General features: G+C 37.5%; 2 protein-coding genes across 2 annotated transcripts; one reads left to right on the top strand and one right to left on the bottom strand.

Moving 5' to 3' along the window:
• Positions 1-10,028: 10,028 nt before the first annotated feature.
• On the bottom strand, positions 10,029-26,992 carry Cpr50Ca (Cuticular protein 50Ca). Its single transcript, XM_068291625.1, has 4 exons — positions 26,933-26,992; positions 23,152-23,241; positions 21,097-23,094; positions 10,029-10,244 (listed from the first exon to the last, which is right to left on the bottom strand). Exons 1-4 carry the CDS (start codon positions 26,990-26,992, stop codon positions 10,029-10,031), a joined length of 2,364 nt encoding a protein of 787 aa, XP_068147726.1.
• On the top strand, positions 18,199-20,191 carry S-Lap7 (Sperm-Leucylaminopeptidase 7). The gene has a single exon (XM_068289717.1). It carries the CDS (start codon positions 18,420-18,422, stop codon positions 20,001-20,003), a length of 1,584 nt encoding a protein of 527 aa, XP_068145818.1. The 5' UTR covers positions 18,199-18,419; the 3' UTR covers positions 20,004-20,191.
• Positions 26,993-27,415: the final 423 nt, after the last annotated feature.

Below are 27,415 nucleotides of genomic sequence, written 5' to 3'. Positions count from 1 at the left end.
AATGGAGATGCGCTTGCTTTTTATAATCGAACCGCCACTCGGTTCGCCAGATTGTAGTCTCTCGTCGCAGCGTCTCTGCTGGCTTCGCGTTGCCAACTAGCAACAACAACAACTGCACCTCAAAATACAACAACAGAAAGGTAACGAAAAAGTTGTTTCAACAATTGAGATTGGAGGCAAGTTTGGTCGGCTGGTGTTGATGTACATACATTCTCGTTGCTATGGTTGAACTTCTAGATCATCTTCCTCTCATGGTGACTCTCAAACTCACCTGCTCTCTGCCAGAATGACTCAACAATTGAGGTAAAAGAGCAAAAAGCAACAAGTTGAGAGAAGGAGAGATATAACTATCTCAAGAGAGAGAGACAGAGAGAGAGAGATAAAGTGTTGAAGTGAAAAATGTGGCAACAATAGTTAGTTGATCATCATCATCTCCATCATCATCATCATCATCACGATAATCATGATGAACAAGTGGAGAAAAAAATGAAACTAAATAATAATGAACATTTGGCGGATGTATGTATAACAAGTTAAGTTAGACGCCCCAAAATGACTTCATTAAAGATTTGATATTTAAGTTTTTATTATTATTTCGGCCAGCCGGTGGTAGAGGGTTGGCCGAGGAGGAGAAGTGGCCCCAGATGGTTCTCTTCCCTCCTTTAGGCACTGCAGTTGTGGCAAAAACAAAATGTCACTGGGAATGTCAGATTTTTTCTGCTTGCCCTTTGAGAAAGCCAACAAGAACGACTTTTCGAGAGAGCAGAACGTGATGCGGCTGCCACTGGTGAAACTCCTTCAGCTCCAGCTCCAGCTCTCGATTTAGTTCCATCTTCAAGTGAAAATTGCTAACGTGTTTCCCCTTCTGGATCACCTCTCTACTCTCTCTCTCTCTCTCTTTGTCTCTCGCTTCCTTTCTGCAGTGTCAAAATTCAATCTATGACGTGAGGCTCATGCTAAAAATCATAACTTATATCTATTGGCTTTTGGCTTCAGATACTCTCGAACGTGTGCAACGTGTCTTGAGGCAAACAACCATCGAAGCCATCAACAGCAAAACCCATCCCCAATTCTCCCAACCTACTTGAACATTTCAAGCCTCAACCTCTTCCTTCCGTCATGCGAAAAAATTACCAATTAACCTTGAGAGAGTTGAAGAAGAAAACAGAAAAAAATATTCAACATTTATTAAACATTTAATAACAATTAAAAGCAATCTATTTTCGATCACTGATTTCAAAGGTTGTTATAATTTTATTAAACACTTGTGAGGTGATGATGTCTATAAAGAAATCAAATTCTTTTTTTTTACTTCATAGTAATTAAACGAATTTTTAATGCTCTCTTCCTCACTTTTTATAGGAATTGTTCTGTGTGGTCGTAATCCTTTTATAGACTCTTATTACCCGGAAGGTACTTGGCCTACCAAACTTGTCTGAAAAAATTTGCGAAATTCTTAAATGATGAATTGACGTTGTTAGTCTCTAATAGAGATTTTATCTTAGAAAAGTCTTCTCAACTAACTTAACTTAATCGATAAACTGTCTTGTGAGAGCCTATATAAGCGGGGAAGAAATTGGTCTTGGAGTTCGTCAGGAATATAAGGAAACTGAAAAAACTTCATGATGATGTTCCCTTTAAGATTCCCTAGTTTCACCCATCGACGATTTACCCTGTTAAAATTATGAGATTGAACCGTCTCTGCCTTAAAGTAATGGAATTATCTGCATTTAATCTTCAAGACAAAATTCGAATCTTAAAATATTCATGTTAAATAATAACATTACCCTCAGGCATTTGCTAAAAGATTGGTTTTAAATAGCCTTGAATAAAAATCGTCTAAATACTAGTTATATAATACTTTATTACTCCATAAAAAACTTTAGTAAACCTAATACAAATATGATGCTTAAAAATAAGTACAAAATATGGTATGGGCTATCTCTTTGCTGAAATTACTTCTAGGACAGATTTCGGAATACGGCCATAAACAAAGTAAATGGCAAAATATGTTCTATAACTAACCAATTGATCTACAAACAAAATGTTTAAATTGTTCTTGGAAACATGGAATGAATAATTTAAGAAGTAAGCATCGCAAAATATTCTTAAGGAAATCAGGACAAAATCTTGCGTTTCCCTTGTGTTAAGACCCATATTTAAATGACCCAAATAAATATATAATACCTTTTGTGGATTAAAGTTTATTCCCATTTCATTCGTTATTCAAATTCGTTTCAAGCGTGATCACTTAAACGAAATACCCAAAAAAAAAAAACACACACACACACATACACAAAACCTCCTCAACATTTGTTGTTAAAAATATGTATTTTTATATATACATATATTTTTTTTATATATTTTTTGGCTTTTGCTTTGATTTCCGTGACACTTGACTGTGTACATACAATAAAACGTAGGTAAAACTTACTGTCAAACTGTCTTAACAACATAATACCCGTTAACAATGCCAGCCTGCCTCACTGCCACCTCCCTCCACTTGTGAACTAGCAGCCACGTTAACCACCTTGCTTCACCCTCTCTTCCCTCTTTGAGCCATTGGCAACCACAAAAAACCTCTTGGAAATTTCTTTGAGCGGCAGCAAATGAAGGCACTCCAAAGGCATTTTGAAGTGCATTTTGTGGTAGCTGCGATTACGAAAAATGATTGTTTAAAATGTAATTAGAGCAATATGATGGGATACTGTATATATGTATATGTATTTGATTTCATTATGTAAGTCGGAGGCAGCAAGTGCAAGTAATGATGAAAATTTCTTTTGATTGACGACAAACTTGACATCAATTTTTATCTTGGGCAACTTTTGTTACGAAAAGTAACTTTTGTTGCAGTTTTTCAATCAAAACTCGAATCATTTGTAAAGCGTGAGCTAAAAATAATTTATAAGAAATAATAATAATCCAAATACAAAAACAATTTTTCTTTTGGAAAAGTGGCCAAAAATCAAGTGGCAGAAGCAGCTGCTGCTTCTGCTTGGTTGACATTTTCATAGTTTAAGTTTGGTTTTTTGCTTATTGAATTGTTTCAAAGCGGGGAGGAAAAAAAAAACTCAGAATTAACATTTAACAGAATTGACTCGATTTTTTTATTGTATATGTATATGTATATATATTTATTCGACTTTCCGCGAATTTGTTTTGCGCATTTCGTGCAACATTCTGTGGAATCACCTGTAGAATCCAAAGAGGCGCACCTAAAAATGAGTGAATTAGAATAGCCAACTATGTAATTGCCGCATTTTATTGCCTTTTGGCCATATTTGCCATTGTTTTTGTTGTTGCCAGTCGTCGGCATTGTTTTTGTGCTTTTTTGGTTGTGGTGTGAGAATGAGTGGTAGCTAGCGATTGGCCCAAACATCGCGTCTCTCTTGGTCTTGGTCCAGACGTGCCAAATGATTTGCATATTTTTGTTAGGTGTGTGGGATCTTAGCCTTTTTTTTTTTTTTTTTTGGTTGATGTTACCAACGATTAGCGTGCGAGGAGGTCAAATGTCGACAAGGCATTGATGGTATTTATTGCCTTAATCATTTATTCTTGATCAATTTGAAAGGGAAAGTTTTTATTTGAAGACTTCCCTAAATAGATTGATTATTAATGATTTTACTAGTTTATTTTTAACTTTTCTCTTTATTGGTATTTGAAATGGATTTAGTTTTTATCATAATTGTTCATAACATTATTCTTATCTGTTTGGGTTGATCTAGTTCAGTTTGCTTTATTATTTATTATGTTAATTTTTCATGTTTTCATGTTCTTTTTTCAAATTATCCAATTATTTTGAAAAGTTCATCTGTCACTAGTTCATTTGCGAAAATACATGACATTTTGTTCAATCATTTACCAATTACTATTAGTTACTAGCTACCGAAAAACGAGGCAAAATATCAAATTTGAATGTTGGGAAAATCTTTTAAACAACGATTAGAATAGTTAAAGCAATGCGCTAATATTTTTGCTTCTTAAAGTAAACATTATGTGGAAGACGAAATTTTCACATTTAAGCCTCAAGGAAAGTTTGAAATGATCGATAAACGAATCATCCCAAATTAGCTGTGATTAATGTTTGGATTAATAGAAAATTTAGTTGTTTTAGTTTAGTAAATTTTGAAGTTTTCCTGAATTTTCTGAATTAAAAACTTTTCACATGGTTTGATATTGCTTGCTTTTTTTCAGGTAATTTAATTTGTAAAAGGTGCACCAAAAAAAAGAGGAAATTTGTTTGAAATTTTGTAATTAAAAATGGATATAAACCATTAAAATTCACACTGAAAAAAAAAGTATTAATATTAGATACAGTTTGTTCTTTTACCTTTCCACGTTTCTTACAAATATGTATATTCTTTAAAGCAATTTGCTTATAGTTAATTTGTTTATATTTCTGAATGAAGCAAATTGAGTTTTCTAGGCGTTGAAATGACTTAAAAATACAGAATCTTTAAAATGTGAATCTTAGATCTTATAAATGAAAGCTTGTATTAAGTTAGTTAGTAAAGTTAGATAGAGGTTTTTAACATATAAAAAGTTTTCTCATTTATTTTAAGTTATTTTTTTTTCCTTTAGTTTTATTTTTGATATTTTCCTATGATGGCTGACTATTAAGGACCTGTTAACGATCGCTTAGAATTTAAAGAAAAAGAGAATTTTTTGCCATAAAAATGAATTTAATTTATTTTTTAGTTGTCTGTGTCCCATAATTACTTTTGGTTATAAGAAACTAAGCAAATTTTAGTTAGTTTTTAAAAACTTTTTAATTTCAATCTTTGTGTTGAGAACTTGGATGTCTCATTATTTCTTTTTGATTTGATCTCTCTTCCATTCTATACTCTCTGTTGATTGCTCTCATTATTTTCTTCGGAGTGAAGTTTTGCATTTCACCCCCGCACCGTGCACCCCGTCACCCGCTGTCACTTGCCACACTTGCCACCATTTTTCTTAATGGAAATTTTTATATGCGCTTGGCTTTTAGTCTTTTTTTTTTGCTTTGGTGATGTTGCTGCTGCTTTTCTTTTGGACAAATTAAGCGAATTTTTTTTTGTGTTGTGTCTTCCTCTTCTTTCTTTACACCTTCCAACAAGTTTTGCATCCCTTTGCATTGTCATCATCTTGAGTCGCTGCACTTCCGTTCATTGCACCCAAGAAAAGAAAAAAAAGCAAAGAAAAGTTGTGGAAAAACTTTGCACCTAACATAAATCACATTTCAGCGCACAGTCCCGCCCCCTAACCAACACACACACACACACACACACAGAGTCGGTCACGCCCATTGCCTCTCGGATTTCCAGATTGTGTGTGCTGGTATGGAGGGCAGTGAGGTTGCATTTGCATATTCCAATTTCACATTTAATCAATTTAAAGCAGACTGAATATATCCCCTTTATCACCATCGCCTCTCCATCCCCTATCTATCCCTCTCCTTTGTTGTCGGGCCCTATTTTCATCTTATTTTTTTTTTTTTTGTTTTCCCATCATTTATCCTTGTTAATTTTTATTTAGCTAGCATCTAAAAAGAAATCACAGCAAGATGCCTCCCCACTAGTTCCTTGGCGAAGAAGAATTCCTTCTATTTTTCCATCTCATTCTCTCTCTCTTTCGCTGAGTTTAGTCCTGAACGATTGAGCCATAACCTACGTTGACTTGTTGTTTACGTGTTGTTTACGTGAAGGATAGATGGAAAACCTAGTGAAGTCATCTCCACCTGCAGTGCATTCAGTGCCCTGAGTGACAAGTGAAAGCGTTGCATTAGAAGAACTAAAAATGAATGGAAAAAAGACAGAAGGAACGACCGACCCTCCAAATGAGACACGAAATGGCCAAGGAACTTTTTAAATGAACAGACCAAGGAAACGATTAGCACAAATGACATTTAGTACAAAGATAAGTTTAATTAAAGAACTAGTTCAATTGGAAAACGACTTAAGAGAAAACAAACTTAAGTGTGAGAGATTGTTAGATAAAGTTTCCCAAACCATTTTAGTTGTTTTTGAAGCTGAAGTTCTTAATTTTTCCTAATATAATGCCATTTTCTAATATATTTCTGAAGTAAAGTAGAAGTAAGTAGGCCCAACTGAATAAAAGGTATTCTCTACTCAACTTAGTACTGATCTAAAACTCTGTCTAAAACTAATTCCATTTGTATCCGAATACACAGTTAAACATCATTTCTACTCACTAACAGAGGCGTAAGTTTAAATAAGTCTCCAATAGGCATCTGATTATTCTTAATATCTATTTAATTGTTTGTTTATTTCTTTCTTAACTATTATCACTGGAATAAGTCAGAAATTTCAAAGTTTAATAGGGGGGTTTGGCAGCACTTAACATAAATTAGCTCCCTCGACCGTGCAGATACATAAATATCTAAAGATTAGAACTTATAATTGCATCTGACAATTCGCTCCCACATTACGATGATCATTTTGGGTATGAAAATACGACAAAATGAACGAAAAAAAAGATGCCGACCCAAGCCTCTGTTCGTTCATTTATCAAAAACAGCCAACGTCAACCTTTAGCCAAGTTTCCAAACCATTTGCCACGCCCCACAGACTCCGCATTTTGGCGCTTATCAATTGTGGAATATTATGAGACTCTGGCGGTAAGGCCAGGGTGGGGTAGGTAAAGCGAGCCACCAAGTTGGCTCCATAACTTGCCAGCAAAATTGGCAAAAAGGAAAATCCAAAGCATTTAACTTGCAATGACAGGCATCGGGAGCGGCACGGCACAGAGTCCCGTTCTACAATTTTTTCCCCTCCATCTTCTTCTAATGGTCAAAAAAACTTATCGTCAAACTTAAATGGGATTTTATTATCGTGAGCCAAAAAACTTCTTTTCATATGCCAGGCAAGATGATTGCAAACTAAAAATAAAATGCAAGAAGCGTTTTTTTCTTCTTCTTGCTTGGCCCAAAGTCTTTTTAGTTAGATTTACCCAACATTTTTTTAGTTTTTTCACAGCTAATGCGCTGATTTAGATTTATTTAGATATATATAGAAAAATTTCATAATGAATAGTGATTCATAGTGATTCTCATGAATTGTATGAATTTTGAGAAGTTTCGTTTCTAGGCCAGCCTTCATAAATCTTTTTGTAGCATGGACTTGTCAAAAATTTTAATTAACCCACTGCCAGAATTGCTTAATTATAAAATAACAATTGCACAAAAACCCAAAACACAAAAAAAATGATAGAATAAAAAACGCATAAGAAGTGCATCAACAACTCACGGGGTTGGCAATTAATGTCAATCATGCCACCAACTCTCGACGCGGATAGTCACCAAAATTGGTTAACCCAATGAAGATGCAAGATGCAGCATAATGATCATCACGATGACGATCATGTGGATCATGTGTGGAGCTGGCGGTTTTTCCTTATTTCATTTTGAAAGGTATTTGCTTCTAGAATTTCAAAGGCAAATCATTTTTTTTTTTTTTTGTGTGTTTTTCTGTACCTACCTTTTTAATGTCAAAACAATTAAACTGTCGAAAATTAAAAAAGATCATGTTTCTAATAAATATTTTGTGCTTATTATGTATACAGTGTTTGTAATAAGAATACTGACAAGTTGCTAAGTTTTCACTGAGAGCGTAGACAGATCCTGGGAGGGAGTCTGCACTGACTGAATACCCACTGAAATTTTTTGAAATCTTCTTCGAGGTGCTCGTTTAATTAATGAAATTCAGGATAAAGTTATTTACTTACTAGACTAGCTTAGTGAAACAGAAAGATTCTAACATTTTTTAAGTCCAACTTCGACCTAATATGGGTAAATTCGAAAATGACTGAAAGATCAACTGGTTCTTTTAGAAAATGTTTGTCTCAATCATTTGACGTTTTACCTTACCTTTTGACTGTCAACTTAAGTGCTCGGAGATTTGTAATGGACATTAAGAAACATCTTGCAAATTGTAAGCAAATTATTGTCGACTTCCGTGGACTTTGTAGGTCTCACTGTTAGCTAGTACCCCATGCTAGTTAAATTAGTTAATGAGCTCTGCATGAAGAGTCATGAAAAACCGCAAAACCTAAAAAAGAAATAACTTTAGTAGCAATAATAAAAAATGCAAAAAAAAAATAATACACAAAAACCGAAAACAACAACAAACTACATCAAAAATACCATTGCATAGCAACTTTAAGGTGCGGATGACTTTGACTGCACTCGGAAAAGTGGCAAACAAATTGGCTCGAAAAGACACAAAGACACACAGAGATTGAAATAAGCAAAAGAATGAAAAAGATTTGTGTTTCTACAATTGTTAGCAACATTGAACTTTAAATGGTAGCAGAGGTAAAACACATGTGTATTTGGTTTCGGTTTGTAACTCGATTCGATAGTCAATCGAAATCTGCGTATATGTATGACTATCTGCGATGACATCCATTGGAAGTCAAGTACATCACGGTGAAGATGATGACGATGATGATGAAGATCAGGTGAATGATAATGATGATGGCTGGGATGATGGGGCGATTTTCCAAGTTAGAGCCAAGCCAAATTAATTAAAGTACAAGCCATACAAATGTCGAGTAGCAGTTTTGACCTTCACTTATACGATGATAAATGGTTGGCAAAGAAATTTTTGCTACAATTTTAATTAAAAAGCCCCCCCCGAAAAAAAAAAAAAACCAAATAAAACAAAAAATTATTAAGCGGAAGCAACAAAAAAAAAAACAACAACACTGAAACTGACTAAAAAAAAGGTCATCCAGTGCGCTTGAATAATTGTTCGATGGAGGAGGGGGGAGGAGGAAGAAAAAAAACGCATCACTTAAACGCACAATAACAAATTAACGAAAAATTTGTTAACCGAGTCAATTATGGCTAAAATTGAATTCAAAGCGCATCTGCCAATTCGAAGGTTTCCACCTTGTTGTGCGTGTGTTTGAGTGTGTGTGTGGTTGTGTGTGCCTCTGCTACCTTGTTGAAAGTTGTTTAATTTCCACATTTCATGTCTGTGTGTGTGTGTGTGTGTGTGTGTGCGTGTGTGTACTTGTATTTTTAATTAAACGGCATGGCAATTGATAAATGATTTCAACTATTTTCCATTTTAAAAGCAAATAATACAAAAATTTCCATGGCTAATATTGATTTAATTTTTATTTCATTTCATTGGCATTATTATTAGTTGTTTTTGTGTTTTTTTTTTTTCATATTATCATTATCAATATTATTGCACATTGATCCGGACATTTACGTATTCGTAGCAATTAGGAAATTAACAAATCTAAAAACAACAAAAATATATATTTATACATAGATAACAACTAATGGGTAAAAACATAGCAAGAAGTAGCAAATATAATTGGCTTAATATTTTAATTGATATTGCACATATTTTCATTGGCGACAAAATTTGCAGAGTTTTAATAATAAAATGTAAATACCTAATAGAAAACAATTTTATCAGTTTGGCAATTTTTAAAACAATATTTCACTAAAATTTAACCAATTTTGAATTAAAATTTGTTTTTTCATTTAAGTAGGCCAATATTTTAAGTTATTCTTGTTGAAATCTTTTTATTTTTAAAACAGGACAGAAAAACTTTAATTTTTAAGCTAGTTCTCGATTTAATTGTCTGTGATTTCTGCAATTCTAATGAATTAGTCAAGTAAATTTACAACTTTTTTCGAATATTTTCAAGCAGTACCCAAAATTTTTATGCCTTTTTGCTTTAAACTATTTATAAGTCTCTACTTCATCTCTCTGTTTTGCTTGTTAAAAATCATTAAATGCAATTGTGAATAATTTCATTATAATTGTTTATAAACGTTTAACCTTGACTATTTATTTGCATTTCGTCTGATTGACGAAAATCTATAGCCAAATAGAAACCTCTTGTTCAACAATGTCAAAAACTGACTCTCAAATGCCAGAGACAGAGAGTAGCCACATCTAAATGATATATACTTTTTGGATTGTAACTTTAAAATTAACTTATACTAAATTTAGATCCTATTGCACTTGAAGTCCTTTGTGTATGTCTGTGTGTGTGGGTGTGACTTAATGCTTTCCATTCTCGAAACTCACATCCGCATGAAAGCCCGTATCATCGGCATGATAAATGACATTCTGTATGCGTCCATCTGGCAATAGTATGTGATATTGACCGCGTGTCACGCCATGCAAATCACGATTTTGCTTATGTCCAAAATCGTTGCCAGTATGAAAATCACGTATGCGATAACCAAAAGCATACTTTGAGGCGTACTGCTGCAGCTGAAATGAAACCAAAAAAACGTAAAGGGGGAAAAGGAAAAGTTAGTTATGTTTGTAAGTAAGTTATGTATGCAGATAAACATATATATGTATGTACATATGGAAAATATATAGGATTATGTTCAGTAAACCGATAAGTTGCATCTGCAGACACACTAACAGATACCCAGTATTGAATTGACAATTCGTGCGGATGCCGAAAAGTATGCAAGGCAAAATGTATTAAGCTCACTGTCATGTACAGTTTAAAACAGCTACAACGAACATTGCAAAGACAGCGAAAGCAATATGAAACGACGACAACTGCAGCCAAAATGACAAAGCAAAATATAAAAAACGAATAAATAAATTTACTGATAAGCTTTAAAATCGAATTGGCTATACTCTTTTTAATGGAAAAGAGAAATTGAAGAAAGACAATGGAACCATATATATTTATTTAGAGCTTAGAACTCCCTTGCTAAGACTCCAAATTGTCCTGATTGAGTTTATAAAGAACAACTTCTTACTCTTATAATAACATTATAATTGCATTTAGTTAAAGAAAATATTATATATGTATATTAAAATAAGATAATAAATGTACATATATAGAGATCTTTTTCCTTGAGGATAACAATCATTATTATTGAAGAACCATTTGAAAGTGAGTGTATAAGCCGAAGCAATGCTAAAGGCAATGAAGTGCATAAGAGAAATTGGTAGATGTTTTCGCTTCACTTTTTTGGGTTGGGGGGTGGGGTCGATGGCGGGGAGGAGTGCATAGATTCTATAAGGAGTTTACTTGATTCAAGTGATGATTGGACTGGGAGCACTGTGAGGCCTGGAGATGGCGCTTTCACTGGCATCTTCCATCTCTAGGGTGCGAAAATGGAGGAGATTGGTGTTGGGTTTGGGTTTGGATTTGGATTTGGATATTGTGTCACTCACATGACTCTTTGTTATGCAAGCGATTGTAAATTGTATTGAGGCAAGAGGCGCGTGCGTAATGAAATTTGCAACAATATACAAAAGACCCCTCCTCCGTTCCACCACTTTGGGGGGTCTTTATTTTGTATGCTGCATAGATTTGTTTTGTGCTTCGTGTCGTGTCGTGAACAATTTTGGGTTTTGCCTTTTTATTGTTAAGTATGTATTTGCGCTTCAAGATGAAATAAAATATGCGAATGTGAGCCAAAATTATGGTAGGAAACATGTGTGTGTGTGTGTGTGTGCCTGTTTCCGTTTCCGCTCATTCAAATGCTTTCTCCCTCTTCTTGTTGACGACAATTGTTGCCAACTTTTGCTACATGTTTTTGGTCTACTTTTCAGTATTATTTTTTTTCTTTTTTTGTGGTTTTTATGGCCTAGAAGGCGGCCAACACAAGAGATTTGTGTGAGGGTGTATGTGTGGTGGGCGTGGCAAACTTTTTGATATGTTAATGAGTTGTAAATTAAGTTTAATTAAGTTACATTGTTGGCAAGCAAAAGAAGCAAAAAAAAATGAAAATAAATACGAAGAAAAACTTTGGCAGAGCTTAAGGAAATTTATAGCCAAAACTGATGGAGAGAGGAGAGGGTAGAACGTGGGGTAGTGGCAAGAGTATTGTGAGCATTTGATTGGCATTCATTTTGTTCGCTCTAGATTTCAAACAAAGATATTTAAAGCCTCTATTTACTGCTAAATATTCATTTAATTAAGCTCAGCCGCCCTAATTCCCCCACTTCACCCCCTCTGTTGAAACCCTAAATCTTCTTCTGGAGCGAAAAACCACAAGCGCTTTAATCATAATTAACAAATTCTATGGTCCAGCAATTTGCCAACATTTGCACTTAAATTTTTATCATGCTTTTACAATTTTTCCTCTTAATGAAATGCAAAAGAAATATTTCTGCAATGCAAGAGACTAACAAGTGGGCGAAAGGGGGGCAGCTTGGGGGAGTTGTTGAGTTTGAGGGGGTGCAAAGTGTGGCAAGTCCTTCATTAACAGCCAAGCAAAATGTTAATAGATTTTAATGTGCAAAAAAAAAATAAGTAAAGTAGACCAAGAGAAGACCTGATCTCCCTCTTCCTCTCTCTCGCTCTGTCTCTTTCTCTATCTCTGGTGAAAGACCTTCCTAGAAAAATGCAAATAAACCGCATTGCTGAGCAAAATATGCAAACATTGTTATTCCGCTTGATTCTGGCAAAGTTTTTTTTCTCATTTCTTTTTTTTTTTTCATAGTGAAATTCATTACAAATTGATTTGATTTAGGTGGAACATAATTACAATGCAGATGAAACATGTTTCAAGCGAATTTTGTGCAGAAAATGCTAAATTCTAAGGATATAACGAACTGCATATGCTCTGTAATTTCGAACACTTTTGGAACGTGGTCACTTTCAATCAAAGTAGTGGGACGGCTGACATTTTCTATTGTTTAGATTTTAAGCCTATACAAATCTATTGGTTAGTATTTTATACAAACATATAATAGACAACTCTTTATACGTTGCTGCTCAATAGAATAGACGCACCCCAATCTAAAAAGGTTGTGACGTTAAAGTCTTCATTATTCAGGGATTCTATTAGTAAAATGGTCAAAAAATCTTATAAATTTTTTAAAGAAATTTCAAGTAATTGCATTAATGTTCATATCCAGAATATTAAGCTAAAGATAGGTGCTGCTTTTAAATTGAAATATTATATTCAATCGTGACATATCTAGTAGCTAGCCAATTCTAATATACCCATTATTTTGCCAAGAGCAGAACAAAAGAAAGAAAAGATACAAAAATCGCTTAATATGATGGATACTAGATGGAAAAAAAGGCAAAAGGTCAGTCAGTTTGGTTGGTGGATAGCCTGGTGAATGCCTGATGATGGAACGTTTGTTCGTTTGTTGGTACGGTTGGTCGATGGGATGGAAAATGGAAACTTTTCTTATTGGTATATTTTGTTTGCAGGCACTTTTTGCATTTAACACGCCCGCTCAGCAGCGAATTTGTGCAACGGCAACGGCAACGGCAACGACAACGACGACGAGTCGAGTGCAAAATGCAATTTGAGGCCAAACTACGTGAGTTCGTTTAGTTTGAAGTGATGATGCAGCAGGGATGGGGTAAGGCGAATGGCGAGCGGATTGTCCGAAAAGTATGCTTTTGGCCAGAGCTAAATTGTCATGCCAAGGAGCAGTAGGATAACTTTTCTTCGTATTGCAAAAGCAATAAGCCTTCGACACAAACAACTTTTCCGGTAACTCAATGCTCACAATTCTTTTTTCCACAACTGATTGTTGTAGTAGTAGTAGAAGTGGGTGGAGAAGGGCAACTGCCTTTGACACTGGACTATGGAAATTATATAGCCTAGTTGAAGGGGCCTTAAGTTCCAGCTTAATTTGCATATAATCAGTAGGAATGTTGTGATTTATCATGAGCCACATCCTTACTCCAACCCAATCCTCCAACAGCTTAACCAAAAAATTTCACTTTTCCCAGCTTCTACTTCTTGGCTCATTAAAATGTTTGTTGTTCTTGCCCTGGGGACAATTTTTGGTTATTTTTCTCTTTGTGGTTAACTCTTTGCTTGCCTTTATCACCATCGGCATGGTGATTGTCAGTCCTTTGACTTGATGACTTATTTTGATTTTCTCTTAATTGAATTCTGCTTGTCAGATAAGGCAAGCATTTTGATGATAAAAGGCTTGAGGCGATTTTGTGGTTACAGGAAACTCCAAAAAATGTTAGTCCAAAGCCAAAAATGCCATTGAAGTAGGTTGAGAAAAAAGAACTGGATCTATGGAGCTAAACAAGTTATTGTAGCACTATATTTTTATATTTTCAGGATAATTGTTTGAAATTTTATATCTGTTAATCTGTTGTGTACATGTAAGATATTAATTTTTACTAAAACCTTCTAACTTTCAGTTTTCAACTCGTTTAGTTCCACATAATTTCGCATAATCCTTGTCTAATCTAGCCGGCTAGCTACACAATGTGCCTTCTCTTCAATTAGACCCCTGATTTTCACTCAACCAGAAGGATGGACTGGCCCTCATACATACATAGAACAGACAGACAGTACAAACAACATAACACTAATCCTTGTGGGGTAACTAAAGCATCATACTCCTTTGGCCAACTCTTCCACTCTTCTCACCTCAGTTATTATTCACACAATTCGTTTAAACACCTCGTAGGAAACCAAAAACCTCAAAGGACATGCAGAGATTGGTGAAGGGTTCAGTTGTGTTTTAGGTTGGGTTAGTTGGGAGGATAACGAGTGGCAATTGCAGTGTAACCCAAGCTGCATGCTCATTTAAAATTGAACAAGTGTTGGAATACACACACACATACACACATTCACTCTACCCCTTTGGATAATGGCATTGGGATGGTCAGGAGCCAAATCGCATTTAAATGGAAATAAATGTTGTGTCCAAACAATTTACAAAAACCAATTTTACAATGTAATGCGTTCAGAGTTTTTGGCCCCTAAAAATTGTACCCCGAGAGTGTGCTCCGCCCCACACCAAACCAATCCCGTCTGTCCATCCATGGAGTGGAACGTGTTCAACAGGGTACGTACACATCAGGCATCGTCGTTGTAGTCATCCTTCCATCTTCATCCTCTGCCAAAAAAAGGCAATGAATGTTCTCTGTTCTGTTCTTGTCACGGTCTCCACGTTGCCTGCTGCCACACGGCAGCCATTGACACAATTGTCGAAAAGTTTTTGCCACTTTTGCAGCTTGTCATTTTGTTGTTGTTGGTACGCAATTATGAGCCAAAAAGTCTGACGACAACGTTGATGATTAGAGAGTGTCACAAGCTCGTAGCGAAAATTGTTGTATAATTTACAAAAATGGACAAAAAAAAAAAAAAAACACAGAACAGAGAGAAAGTGTTGGAAAAATGCTTTTGCTCTGAAAATTTTAAATGCAAGCGCACCCACAGTTTTTATGGCTCGCTTGTTAGCAATTTTTGCGTTATGCTAGAGGTAAAGAGAAGCCAAAAGGATGAGCTGATAGTAAGGGGTCAGGACGGTCTCTAACCAAAATTGAGTTATCAGTTTGTTGGCTTTGGTCTGGCAATGTGCTCGGGCTCTCGGGCTGATTGCGTGACAGCTGCTGCTCCTACAATCTCTCCATGCACAAGTGAAGAGAAAGGCATACGAATAAAAATGGGAGGAAAAAAAAAATATAAAATAACACAAAATGGAAAGAAAAATCCATCTAACGAAATGGCAGAGCAAGAAAAATGTCAAACTACGTGATTTTTATGCGAATGTGACTGTCAATACGTTGCAAACATCATAGAATTGGAATAGAGTATGGTTTGGTTTGGTATACAACCATCTAATTTCTTTCCCTTCTCCTTCACCACCTCACTTCCCCCCCCTTTCCACGCTCGCAGATGACATGGTGCATGCACATTGCAACTCTGCGAAAAAAACCATATATATATATATATGTATTAGCACCCAATCCACCTTCTGCTGGCCTCACCCCACCCCCCCAATTGTGGTTTTTATGCTGTGGTTTATTATGAGTAGCGAATGAAGTGAAGCTAATTTTAAGTCAATGTTGGATCAGGGAATAGCTGAAGAGAAAGGGAAAAAAATAGCATAAAGTAAAACTGCTGAAATAGCCAGAAAGTTGGAATATATATATATATATAGCACTCTCAGTGCCTGGTCAGAGAAAAGAGGTGTAAAAATAATAGTCTGGAGTCCATGTACTTTATGGTCTATAAAAGAAATTTACTAACCAGACTACCAAAAATTCGTTAACATGGGAGTTTATTGCCATTTGAATTTAACATTAAGCTAATTTAGTGAAATTGGTATAATTTGGTTAATAATTTGCTTAAATTAAACGAACATAATCTCTTAGGCTATGACAGATTAGTCCCAATGTGGATATAACTTTGCTTTCAAGCAACTATTTGATTTTGAAATAGCTTCTCCCAAACTATTTGAGGTTTAATTTAAGAATTTATCGAATTCCCAACTATAGAGCTCTTAAAATGGAGATTTCACTTTTTTGCTTCTCTTTAAATCGATTGTAAGGAATTTCGGCAATCAAAGAAAGTTAATCTTTTCTAACCCATCAATTGCTGGGACTACTTTTCCACTTCAAAAGCAAAACCTTAAGAACTTCTGACCCTGACGGCATAAAACATTTGCAACACATGCCAAGACTTGCCAAAACCTTTTCTTATCCTTTTGCCATTTGTGTTTATAAGGAGGGAGTGGCAAACCCTTTTTCTTCTTTTTTTTTTGACGCCATCGTCGACTGCTTTTCAATGGGTAAACTAATAATAAACGCACATATGTTTAGGCACTCTCCATTAAATAAAACTTAAATCTCTGCGTATGGAGCTCTGCTCACTCAGCACTTGCAAAAATATGTTGTTATACCACACAAACGCACACACACACACACACACACACACATATACAGCTAACAAAAATAAGCACAAAAAAGGGTTGAAATAAAAAAGAAATTAAAATTTGTGAGTTAGTCCCGGAAAATATTGCACCTGCAGATGGTTGTCGTTGGGAATGGAAATGGGATGTGGAGTGACGACCATTACCAACCATTTCGACCACAATAAAATGACAAATGCCCGAAAAATCTGACCATGTTCACACACACACACACACATAGAAACACAAACACACACACACACATATACAGAAGTAGCAGCAGCTGCTGTCAAACAAGTCCCATGACGAGCATTGCAGCGGCATGTTGAGCAGGATAAGAAGAAGGAGTCAGAGTGGCAGATGCAGAGGCATGGGCAGGGACAGCGGTAAGGGAACCAGGACGTAGACCAACCTCTAAACTTGAGCCTAACAAGTGTCGTTTTGGCTGTCAGAGAATGGCAGGACAAAACGTCAGACGACGGACGTCAGAGGACGACAGTGAGGACGATGGCAATGACGATGACGAGGCTCAAGCTCAGGCTGCTTGCTGCCTGGTCTCCCTTCATGGTCATCAGGCGTCGTGTATGTATATGTGTGTGTGTGGGGGAGGCTTTTTTGTGATGGGTGTTTTTTGGGGCTTTTACAACCAGACCGATGAACGAGGCTTAGTTGGACAGGGACAAGGCAAAAGCCTATTAAAAATCATGCTAAATGGCAGTAAAACAATGTCCATGTTCATGTGTGTTTCTGTGTGTGTGTGTGATTGGGAAGGGGATGGCGGATGAAAGACCAACCCAAACCAGTTTAATGGTTTGCTGGTTTGGTCTTCACTGGCTGTTGCACTTAGCATTCCATGGCGTTTAATGCGCATTAACACAAAAGCCAGAAATTAGATGCAAAATGTGTGTCTGTGTCGTATTGAGCACAGTAGAGATAGCAGTTTCGTATTGCATACTTTTAGGCACGCATCAATGTCAATAAATATAATCAGCTTTTCACAATTGAGAATCCAATAAAAATTGCTTGCAAGCAACCAAGCAGCAGTTTTAACTCGCAGCTGGAAAACAATTTTAAGTAGATTTTCAATTGACAACAACAAAAAGGAGCACCAACAGCATCTCCAAAGGAGACAGGAAGAGATTGAGCAAGAGAAATGTCAACTCACTTTGCCTTGTACTTTTGCCTGTTTATGGCAAGTTGACGAAGCAACATAAACTACTTAGTTCACCATTTTGTTGTTGTCCTCAAGTTGGCCATTGATGGTTTACAAAATACTGTTTTTGATGGACAGCCTTTAGAAATCTCATACCCCATTCACTTAAAGGTAACTCATTTCGAAGAGCACTCGCAATTTTAACTGTTTAAAAAGAAACAGATTTTAGTTTTGGGGATGGGTCACGGATGCAATTTTCTTTATACTTATAACAATAACTTATCGATAACAATATCGATGGGAAAATGCAATGTGGTGGAAATGTAAATGTCGCTAATCAGACTAGGCCTTGAGATTGAACTCCCATAACTGTCTATTTGGCTTTGCGTCTTGCCTTACATATATTCAGTTGTATTTAATAAGTCGTTCAATTCGAACAGAACATTCTGACTATTTGTTTTTTTTAATGGAAAAAAAATAAGTTTTGTAGTTTTCTATTCAAAATTCAAAGAAAAATAATTGTCGTTAGTATTTTGGCTACCCGTTTGAATTCTAAAATCCTTAAAAGGAAATCAAAATTTTTCTGTACTCGGCTTAAAATTTTCTGCAAAAACTGAAGGAATCAACAAAAAACAATGTCCGGCTTACGACGATCACCGTTCAAGTTCTATCACTCCTATGGCAAAGCAGTGCGTAGTGCATTTCGACTTTTGTGCGCTCGGAATGCCTGCGGCGATGGGTCGGCTATTAGCAAAGGTCTCGTTTTGGGATTATACCAAAAAGAAGGCGAAAAGGATGCCAAACTGACGCCGGCGGGCCTGAAGTTTGATGATCGTTTGAATGGCAAACTGAAGCAGTTAATCTGTGAAACGAATCTCGACGGGAAATTGGGACGTGGCAAGGTCTTTTACAACATTGATCCCGAATTTAGTGCCGTTGCTATTGTGGGCGTGGGTCTGGAGGGGATTGCTTTCAATGAACTCGAAATGCTTGACGAGGGCATGGAGAATGTACGCATTGCAGCTGGTGTGGGAGCCCGTTCCCTGCAGAAAGAAGGGGTTGGCTTTGTGTCGGTGGATGCCATGGATTATGCCGAACAGGCGGCCGAAGGTGCCACTCTGGCTGTGTGGAAATATACGGATAATATTACCAAGAGAGCCAAGCCTCTAGTCCCGGCAGTGGAAATGTGGGACTCGCCCGATGTAGAAGGCTGGATGCGTGGAGTTTTCAAGGCGGATGCCCAGAATTTGGCAAGACGTCTGAGCGATTCTCCAGCTAATTGCATGACACCCACGCAATTCGCCCAGGCCACTGTGGACGCTCTGTGTCCTTGCGGCATTACCGTGGAGGTGAGAACCATGGACTGGATCGAGGCTCAGAAAATGAAAGCATTCCTTATGATAGCCAAAGGAAGTTGTGAGCCTCCAGTGATGCTAGAGATAAGCTACTGTGGCACTTCCCCCGAAGAGAAGCCCATACTGTTTGTTGGCAAGGGCATAACGTTCAATTCAGGAGGAATCAATCTCCGTCCCTGCGAGGGAATGGACGAATATCGAGCCAGTATGTCAGGAGCTGCTGCCTGTGTGGCCATGATGCGTTGCGTTGCCGCCCTCTCACTGCCAATTAATGTGTCCTGTGTTATCCCTCTCTGCGAAAATATGCCTTCGGGCATGTCCTGCAAGCCAGGCGATGTGGTCACTTTGCTTAATCAAAAGAGCATGGCTATACGCGATCTGGACAAGGCAGGTGTGGTTGTTATGGCTGATCCCTTGCTGTATGGCCAGAACACATATCATCCACGTCTTGTAGTGGATGTGGCTACCCTGGGCATGGGCGTTAAAAAAGCTTTCGGCGGCGGTGCATCCGGCATTTTCTCCAACTCACACTACATCTGGAAGCAATTTCAACGAGCTGGCGCCCTAACCGGTGACCGTCTATGGCGTATGCCTCTTTGGTATTACTACAAACGACAGATTAGCGATGAACTGTGCTACGATCTGAGCAATGATGGTCGCGGCCTTGCTAGTTCCTGCATTGCAGCGGCTATTCTCCATGAGCTGGTGCCCTGTGTGGATTGGGTGCATATTGATACTCGTGGCACTGGTATGTTAAGTACTTATGGATTGATCCCCTATTTGTCTGCTAACCGTATGACTGGAAGACCCACCCGCACTCTTGTCCAGTTCCTCTACCAGATGGCTTGCCCCGACGGCAAGTAAACTCGAACCATAAGCTTACACGCAACACAGATGTGATGTGAGTAATGTTAAAGAGTAGTTTCAGAGTCCAAGCGGTCTTCGCATTTTTTCCAAGTTTCATTTGATTAAATGAGGGAAGGTATTCAAAAGGCCCAGCTTTAATGTGCCGACGCTTTTTTGATTCCTTTCCAGCAGTCAGTCTATAGTAACTAGTCGAGTCTTTTATTCTATATTATGATGGGATAATGGGGTATGGTGGGCATTTCAAAAGCGGTCCAAACGTCTGCCAACAGAATACATATAAATTAAATGCAATTTCTCCAACGCGAAAGTTTTTCCAAACCAAAAGCATTTGGAGGAAAAAAAAACGCAATCCCAAGTGCTTGAGGTTAGCCAAAAGGAAGGAAGATATCTTATCTATCTATATCAATTGGACCAGACAGCGTCTGGGTGCATAGTAATGAAAGCCAAAGTCGTTTTGCATTGCTTTGTGTGTGTACCAGGAGGCAGCAGAAGCTCAACCACTATATTCCTTCCTTTCCACCTTTTGTCCGTCCGTTGGAACTTCTGTGTTACTTTGGCTTTACTCCAGGTGGACTAGGTTTCTATGGGGGTTTTTTGGGCTAACGACATTGAAAATGCTTGTCGAACTTGAAAATTATTCGATTAAGTGCATTACCGGCGAGACATGGATCGGCAATCAAACTGAATTGCAAACACGGAGTGAAGATGGAAGGAGTAGGACTTTGCTGCAGGGGCTTTTCATTGTTGTGACTGCCACATTGTCGTCGTATCTCTGTGTGAATTTGGGTGTGTGCTTCCCTGTGTGTGTGTGTGTCTGGGGCAGCTCGCCTTATTTATGTTGATTGTGTTTTTGCCTATGCCAATCAATGAAGCACGCTAACGGGAGCGCGCTAAGCCTTTTGTGGTACGCCCTAAGGTATGCTTTAATTTAATGCATAGCCAGCAATGAGGAGGTAGAGAATTGAGATTGAGTTTCGGTTTCCATTACCATATATTAAACAACTTAAAGCATTTTACCACCACCACCACCAACAACAACAACAACAGATTTAACAGAGAAATCGATCGATTTTGATTTCATTTCACTTACCGATTTATCCTCGTGGCTGGTGCTAACATAATGCAGAGCATTTTTCTCGCTTTCACCCAAATGTGCTGGCAATGCAGTGGCCAATTGCTCATGGGGCTCAGAGGCAAGATGATGATGATGTACTACCACATGCTCCACTTTAGTGGTCAGAGGTTGAACTTCATCCTCATTCTTGACACCTTCATAGCCGTGCGAGAGTCCATGACCGGGTATGAAATCAATAAAAGAACTGGGCGTGGGCAATTGCTTGGCTGCAATTGCAGGCAGCTCCTTGACATCATTGTTGCCTGGCTCAATAATTGGCACATATTGTTTGGTCTTGGCCATGCCAATAAGTCGTCCAGGCTGAACGCCCAAGGAGCCGTGAACTACCGGTGGAGTCGGTGCAGGTGCAGCCACTTGCGATGGATGGAATAGAATGGGTGCAGTACTATCCTGTGGCCGATCCACCAGCAATTGTTTACCCTGTCGCTGGAGTTTGGTTTGCATTTCCTTGGCCAGCAAATAGGTTAGACCATGGATTTGATCATCGGGTGATTTGCCAATAAGCGAGGACAACTGTTGAAATTCTGGTAACTGCTTATAATGTTCATTCAGACTATCAGCTGGAGCATGATATTCAATCTTGATCAGCGGTGAGGCAACTGGTAAGTCATACTGATCGTTCTGCAGTGGATCCGGCTTAGAGGGGCGAAACTGTGGAGTAATTATATCACTGGGATGTGGCAGCGGAGGTGGTGCTGGTGCAGTGAGATCCGCTGTATATGTATGATGCACTTCCTCAGTGATTGTGGTGGGAGCTGGTGCTGCCTCTGACACTACAATGGGTTGAGCTATCGTTGGAGTTGGAGCCGCATAAATCTTGGCATAGTTTGGCTTGTAGACATAACGCAATTGCTCGACAACGGGCACAGGTTGTATATGCACTTGAACCTGAGGTGCCGGCTCCACGGAGGATTTAACGGGCAAATATTTCACATAAGTTGAGGGCTTTAGGCTATATGATGGAATGGACTTCTTAAAGTGCTCGTAATCATTCTTCTGGGCAGGTAAATACTTGATATAGGCCTTTCCTCCTCCATGACCGCCGTCTTTTAACATAAAATGACTAATTACCTTTTGCACTTCGTGGGGCAGGGCAGTTATGGACTTTTTTGTCTTAGTTGGAACTTCTTTATAGACATAAATACGTTTCGATTCCGCAGACGAGGACTCGCCAGTGTGTATGACATTATCATCCAGGCGAGGCGCTGGTGTGGTTGCCATTTGACTTTGATTTCCCTTCACTTGAGTCTCCATGGTCAGTAGAGTGGGCAACTCTTTACCCTTACGTTCTTGCTGGGGCATAGGAAAGCTATCCTTAGCATCGGCTAGTTCGAATTTGAACATTTGCGGTGGTGTCGAACGTTTACTACGCTTCGTTTTACGTATTCGCACTTGAACTCCCGATTTCCGTGTCTTCTTGGTATCTACTTCCACGGGAGTTGTCTGAGGAGGTGGATTCTTGCTTAGGTCCAAAGCTCTGGCCTGTTTGATCAATTGAGCGGTTATAGCATCGGGTTCTCTGGCGTCAGTGGCCTCAAAAGGAATCATTTGCACTTTAAAATTGGCTGGCTGACGCAGTGAACCATTGTTGGTGGAACGCCTAGAGCGACGTGGTTTACGCATTCTTCCACTTTTTGTAGCCAGCGTAGTACCAACAATAAGAGGTTTCACTGTAGTTGGCTGTGCAGTGGGATTATTCTTTAAAGCTCTCTCATGATGAATCCTAATCATTTGTTTAACTTCGGCACTTGGTTCTACTGCATCGGAGAGCTCAAAGCGTAACATTCGTGGTGCAGTAGGCAACTTGCGTTCTTCTCGCTTGGGACGTGAATGATTCTCATTGATATACTGCTCATTATACTGATTGAAGGCATTCAGATACGTATCATCTGTGGGATTATCAATGTGACGCATACTACGCAATTTACGCTGATCAAAATATCGTTGCATATCCTAAAAGCATGATCCAAAATAAGTGTTAGTGGATGAGAAATTTAAAAAAAAACTTACCTCATAGCTAGAAAAGGTTTCTAAAGATGGCAAACGTTGCCAGGTATCCGAAGCTTGTATTAGAATCGAATGTAATGAAAGCAAAAGTATCTGAAAAGAAAACAAATAGAGTTTTTAGACGAATTTGCAACCAAAGGAAACTGTTTTAGGCAGGAGAGTGAATCGATGAGTACATGGAAATGAATAATTAATGATGCATAAGCTGAGAGATGTGAAAGAAGTCCAAAAAAACTCTAATTCTCACTGGTGCGATCCTCAACTGAAAAACTAATTTGGAAATCTCTTCTCTTGCTCGGTCTTAAGACCCGTGATTCTAAGTCATATTACTGATCTTGCAATATACTTTTACAGAACATCTTACAGAAAGTAAGCCATGTGGAAACGTATTTCATATTACATCATTTCCAACATCATTATCTTAATCACTGACAAAAAATCTCACTCACAATCAGTCCAATAAAAGTTTAATGACCATATAAAGCCAAAGCCCACACACATATTCGGCAAGTTCAACTTGTTCAACTCGAGAAAGTGGACGATGAGTGGACGAGGGAATCGAAATGCATGAATGGGTGTCTTGAGACGCGTGCGGAACAAGTTTGCCATAACTGTGAGAATCGACAACTGGGGGAGAGCACTACACAAAGGCATTGGAAACCAGAGAGTCCAGTTCAAGTTTGCTTCCGTCCAAACTTGGGTTAAATGGAAAGTGAAAGTGGGCAGTGGGCAGTGGGAGAGAGACACTTATTGGCAGGAGGCAGGTGAATGAGATTATTTATGGGTCTGGATCCGCGCTCTCTATATACGTATATAACTGCAGGATCAATGAATCTGCTTGCCTGTAAATGTAATTCAATCAGGCAACAACTTCTTTCTTGTTTTTCTGATTTTTTTTTTTGTGGTCTTGCCGGGTGTAAAGACCATTTAACTAAGCCCATCCAGCTAAATCCGAAATGAACTGTCAACGGTCGTTAAAAATGCAACCGCGTAAACATTTAAACGGTCGTTAAAACTGCGCCTGAGTGAATTTTTATGAACTTCGGAACTCGGGCTTGGGCTTTAGCTTTAGCCTGGTACATGAACCAGGTCGCCACTCCCCCTTTCCCCTACAGTTTCTCTCTTTTTGTGCCTACTCTGTAAATCTGCCCTCAATCTCATCTCAGCCAAGTTGCCCTTGTTCGTGTTCCACTTGTTGTTGTTATTGGTTTGAGAACTGCATTTTCTCTATGCTTGTGTGTGTGTGTGTGTGTGAGGTGCATAAAATTTTATGTGTTTTCTATTTAACACTTTGGCTAGAAGGTTGACAAGGGTAGAAGTGTGGGGGGTGCAAGTGGTGCTGTTAGTGGTGCAATTCTATTCAACTGATGGCAGTTGGTGTCTTCTCATCGCACTCTTTTCCTGAGAGTGCCCAAATGTCTTTTCATTTTCGTTTGAGAACCATTTTAAAATTCAATACAAAACTATAATAAAATTTTTGTTGCCCGTTTTTATGGCTTCAAAATAAATGGAAGTGCTGAAATGAAGGCCAAAAAGAAAAAAAAGACTTAAAAAAATATTTAACCATTTCTCCTTTTTATGGCGACAAGCTGTGAAAACTTTATTTTATTTTAAATAGTCTCTTCTTCTATATCCTTTTAAATCTCAATAAAATTTTCGATGCAACTTAAAAGTGATAAATTTTAACTTTTTGGAATATCGATGGAAATTCACTATTCTTTTTAATTTGAAAACTTTCTTTCCTCCCTCGGAATTATAGAAAAGTCTAAAACAATTGGTTTTCGAGAAAATTGTTGTTCATGTTTTGTTAATAAAGTTTAATGTTAGAGTTATCATTTTGTAAAATTTTTTTGTCAATTTCTATAATTTTTATTTACTTGTAACAAATCTTTAATAATTTTGAAGGCCTTTTAAACATTTAGATACAAGGAACAGGAATTCCAATAATTTGGAAATAGTGATTACAAAATATTAGTCTAAATTGATATGTCAGCTAATGTCTATTAACTAATCAAAGCAGTAAACAAAACGAAAGCTTCGATAACTGTTCAAAGTCTCAGCGAATCTTTGAATCTCTTTTTTGTTCTGGATATTATAAAGGCAATTAAAATAGAAAATCATAGACAGTATATACTTTAATCATTGGTTTTCTGTTGATATATGTAAATACATATTACATCAAACACAAATTTTACATAGTTTCTTTGCCTTGGTTTTTGCATCCTTTAGAGGAAGTTTTCCTTTTCTCTTTTCTGTTTGCCAAACCGCAAAGCGAGTGTTTAGCCTCTTTTTTTCATTAACTTGTTGTTAGTTTTGTTGCTGTTGTTGCATATTGTTGTAATTGGTTTTTGGCCAGGCAGTTTATGTAATTGTTTTTCTTGTTTTTACATTTCAATATGCAGCATGTTGTTGCATGCAACAAGGCGGAATAACGTTGGCCAGAGACACAAACCAAAGAAGTGGGCCATGGCAAAGGCAAAAGCAAACAAAAAACCTAGAAAACTTGTGCTAATTGTGTTGTGCTTGTTGGTGGGAAGAAGACTCTCTGGTTAGGTAAATGGTAGCTGAAGAAGAACAAACTTAAGAAGCAGAGTGAGTCAAAGTGGCCTCTTGGTAACCAGAACCAGTTTTTTTTTTTTATATTTTCTTCTGTATCTTCTGCCCTCAAACCCCCCAACCCAAAGTCAAGTTCAATGCACATGAAAAGTCTTTTGGAGCCAACTTGCTTTTTTGGCCATTGTAAAATTTGTAGACAAGAAATGCAAAAAATTGCCTCACAAAACTTTGCCAGCCATTTAAATTGCAGCAAGGAGAAAAAAATTTCCAGTTTCGATTTGTAAACTGTTTTTCTTTTCATTCAAGCGGAGGTCATAAAAGAAAATGCAACTTCGCCAAACACACACAGACATGCCACTCATACTCATACACACCCATATGTCTTTAAAGTTGCGTAATGAAATGGAAAGCATTTGCCGCATTTCATTTTTTTTTTTTTGTTTTTAATGTTTTATGCTTGGTAAATTTCGATGGGAAATGGCTAATTGAAGTTCAAGTGCCAGTGCTGGGAAGTACCGTAAATGAGGGAAATAAAACTGACGTTTTAATACCCGTTGGCCAAATGACTTGAAGAGTTTATAAAGTTAGCCAAAAGGCTAGTTTTGCCTCTGCGACTTTTATTTTTAATAATATTCACTCAAAGTACTTTAAATACTTTCTAGATTAACGCTGAATATATATTTGAATCATTGAATTTTAGTACTTGGATTAGGATTCATATCCACTGATAAGAGGTTCTTCATCGACAATGAAAATGTGTCAATTTACCCAAAGCCCTTTGGATGGGTTTTCTTCTCTTCTCTCTCTGATCACTATCAATCTATAGACTAAGATGAGAATCTTTTGTAAACTGTTAATAGTTGAAAGAATATAGTGAAGTGTCTATGTTTATAATCGGTAAATCGGGAACCCATAGTAAAATAAATCCATAAATACAAATACTGCACTGAGTTGGTTATATAAATTATAGAATCATCATCTTTTTTTCATAACAAACTTTGCTAAAGGGTATCACATGGTCCTTATCTCAACTGAAACCTTCAAATTTTCGGTTTAATGATAATGAAATATCTGTTAAGCCATATGGAATGGCCGTTGTCTGTTTGGCCAGGCGTATTTTTCCTTTTACTCTGACAATGGAGAGAAAAATTGGCATTCATTGTTTGTTTCATGCCTGAATTGCATTTATATTAAAACGGACGAAAAAAAAAGGTTAAAGACAACTTACCATTAAGGTGAGGAAATGCTGAAGACCTCCATGGAGGCCACCAACTGAACAGCTGGCCATTTTCTTAGTATCTTTTGCACTTGTTTTCCTTTTCTTAAATAATATATAACAAAATTTGTAATGCACTTTTGATTTGTGAAATGCGTTTATTATTTTTTCATATTCTTAATAAATTCTTTTCGGCGTGTCCGCAACTTTTGTCTATTTAATTTAACTTTAGCTTTGAGCTTTTCTATTTAAACTTGGTCTTCAAGTTGACGTTGTCCTTCGCGACTGGCTCGTTCGTTTCTCATTTATTTAATGCGACTTTTAATTTGAGTTGAGTTGAGTTGAGTTTTCGTCGTTTTTGTGTGTATTTACTTTTGACGCTGACTGTGTGTGCCGTGTTTTTGGAGAGAAGGCAGACGATGAAAAACCGCACGCTTGCGCGCTGCTGTTGCAACTGTGCCTCGAATTTTCGCGCCACTTGAGTTTTGTGTGTGT

This window comes from Drosophila tropicalis, unplaced genomic scaffold, assembly GCF_018151085.1.
Source record: "Drosophila tropicalis isolate 14030-0801.00 unplaced genomic scaffold, ASM1815108v1 contig_593, whole genome shotgun sequence".
Classification (NCBI taxonomy): domain Eukaryota; kingdom Metazoa; phylum Arthropoda; class Insecta; order Diptera; family Drosophilidae; genus Drosophila; species Drosophila tropicalis.
Note: the sequence above shows the minus strand (reverse complement) of the source record. Positions and strands in the feature narration are given on the sequence as shown.

Coding starts and splice junctions, on each gene's coding strand:
- S-Lap7 (XM_068289717.1), top strand. CDS start 18,420: ATGTCCGGCTTACGACGATCACCGTTCAAGTTCTATCACTCCTATGGC.
- Cpr50Ca (XM_068291625.1), bottom strand. CDS start 26,992: ATGGCCAGCTGTTCAGTTGGTGGCCTCCATGGAGGTCTTCAGCATTTC. Junction 23,242..26,932: donor AGCATTTCCTCACCTTAATG/GTAAGTTGTCTT, acceptor TTTTCTTTTCAG/ATACTTTTGCTTTCATTACA. Junction 10,245..21,096: donor CCAGCCACGAGGATAAATCG/GTAAGTGAAATG, acceptor GTTTCATTTCAG/CTGCAGCAGTACGCCTCAAA.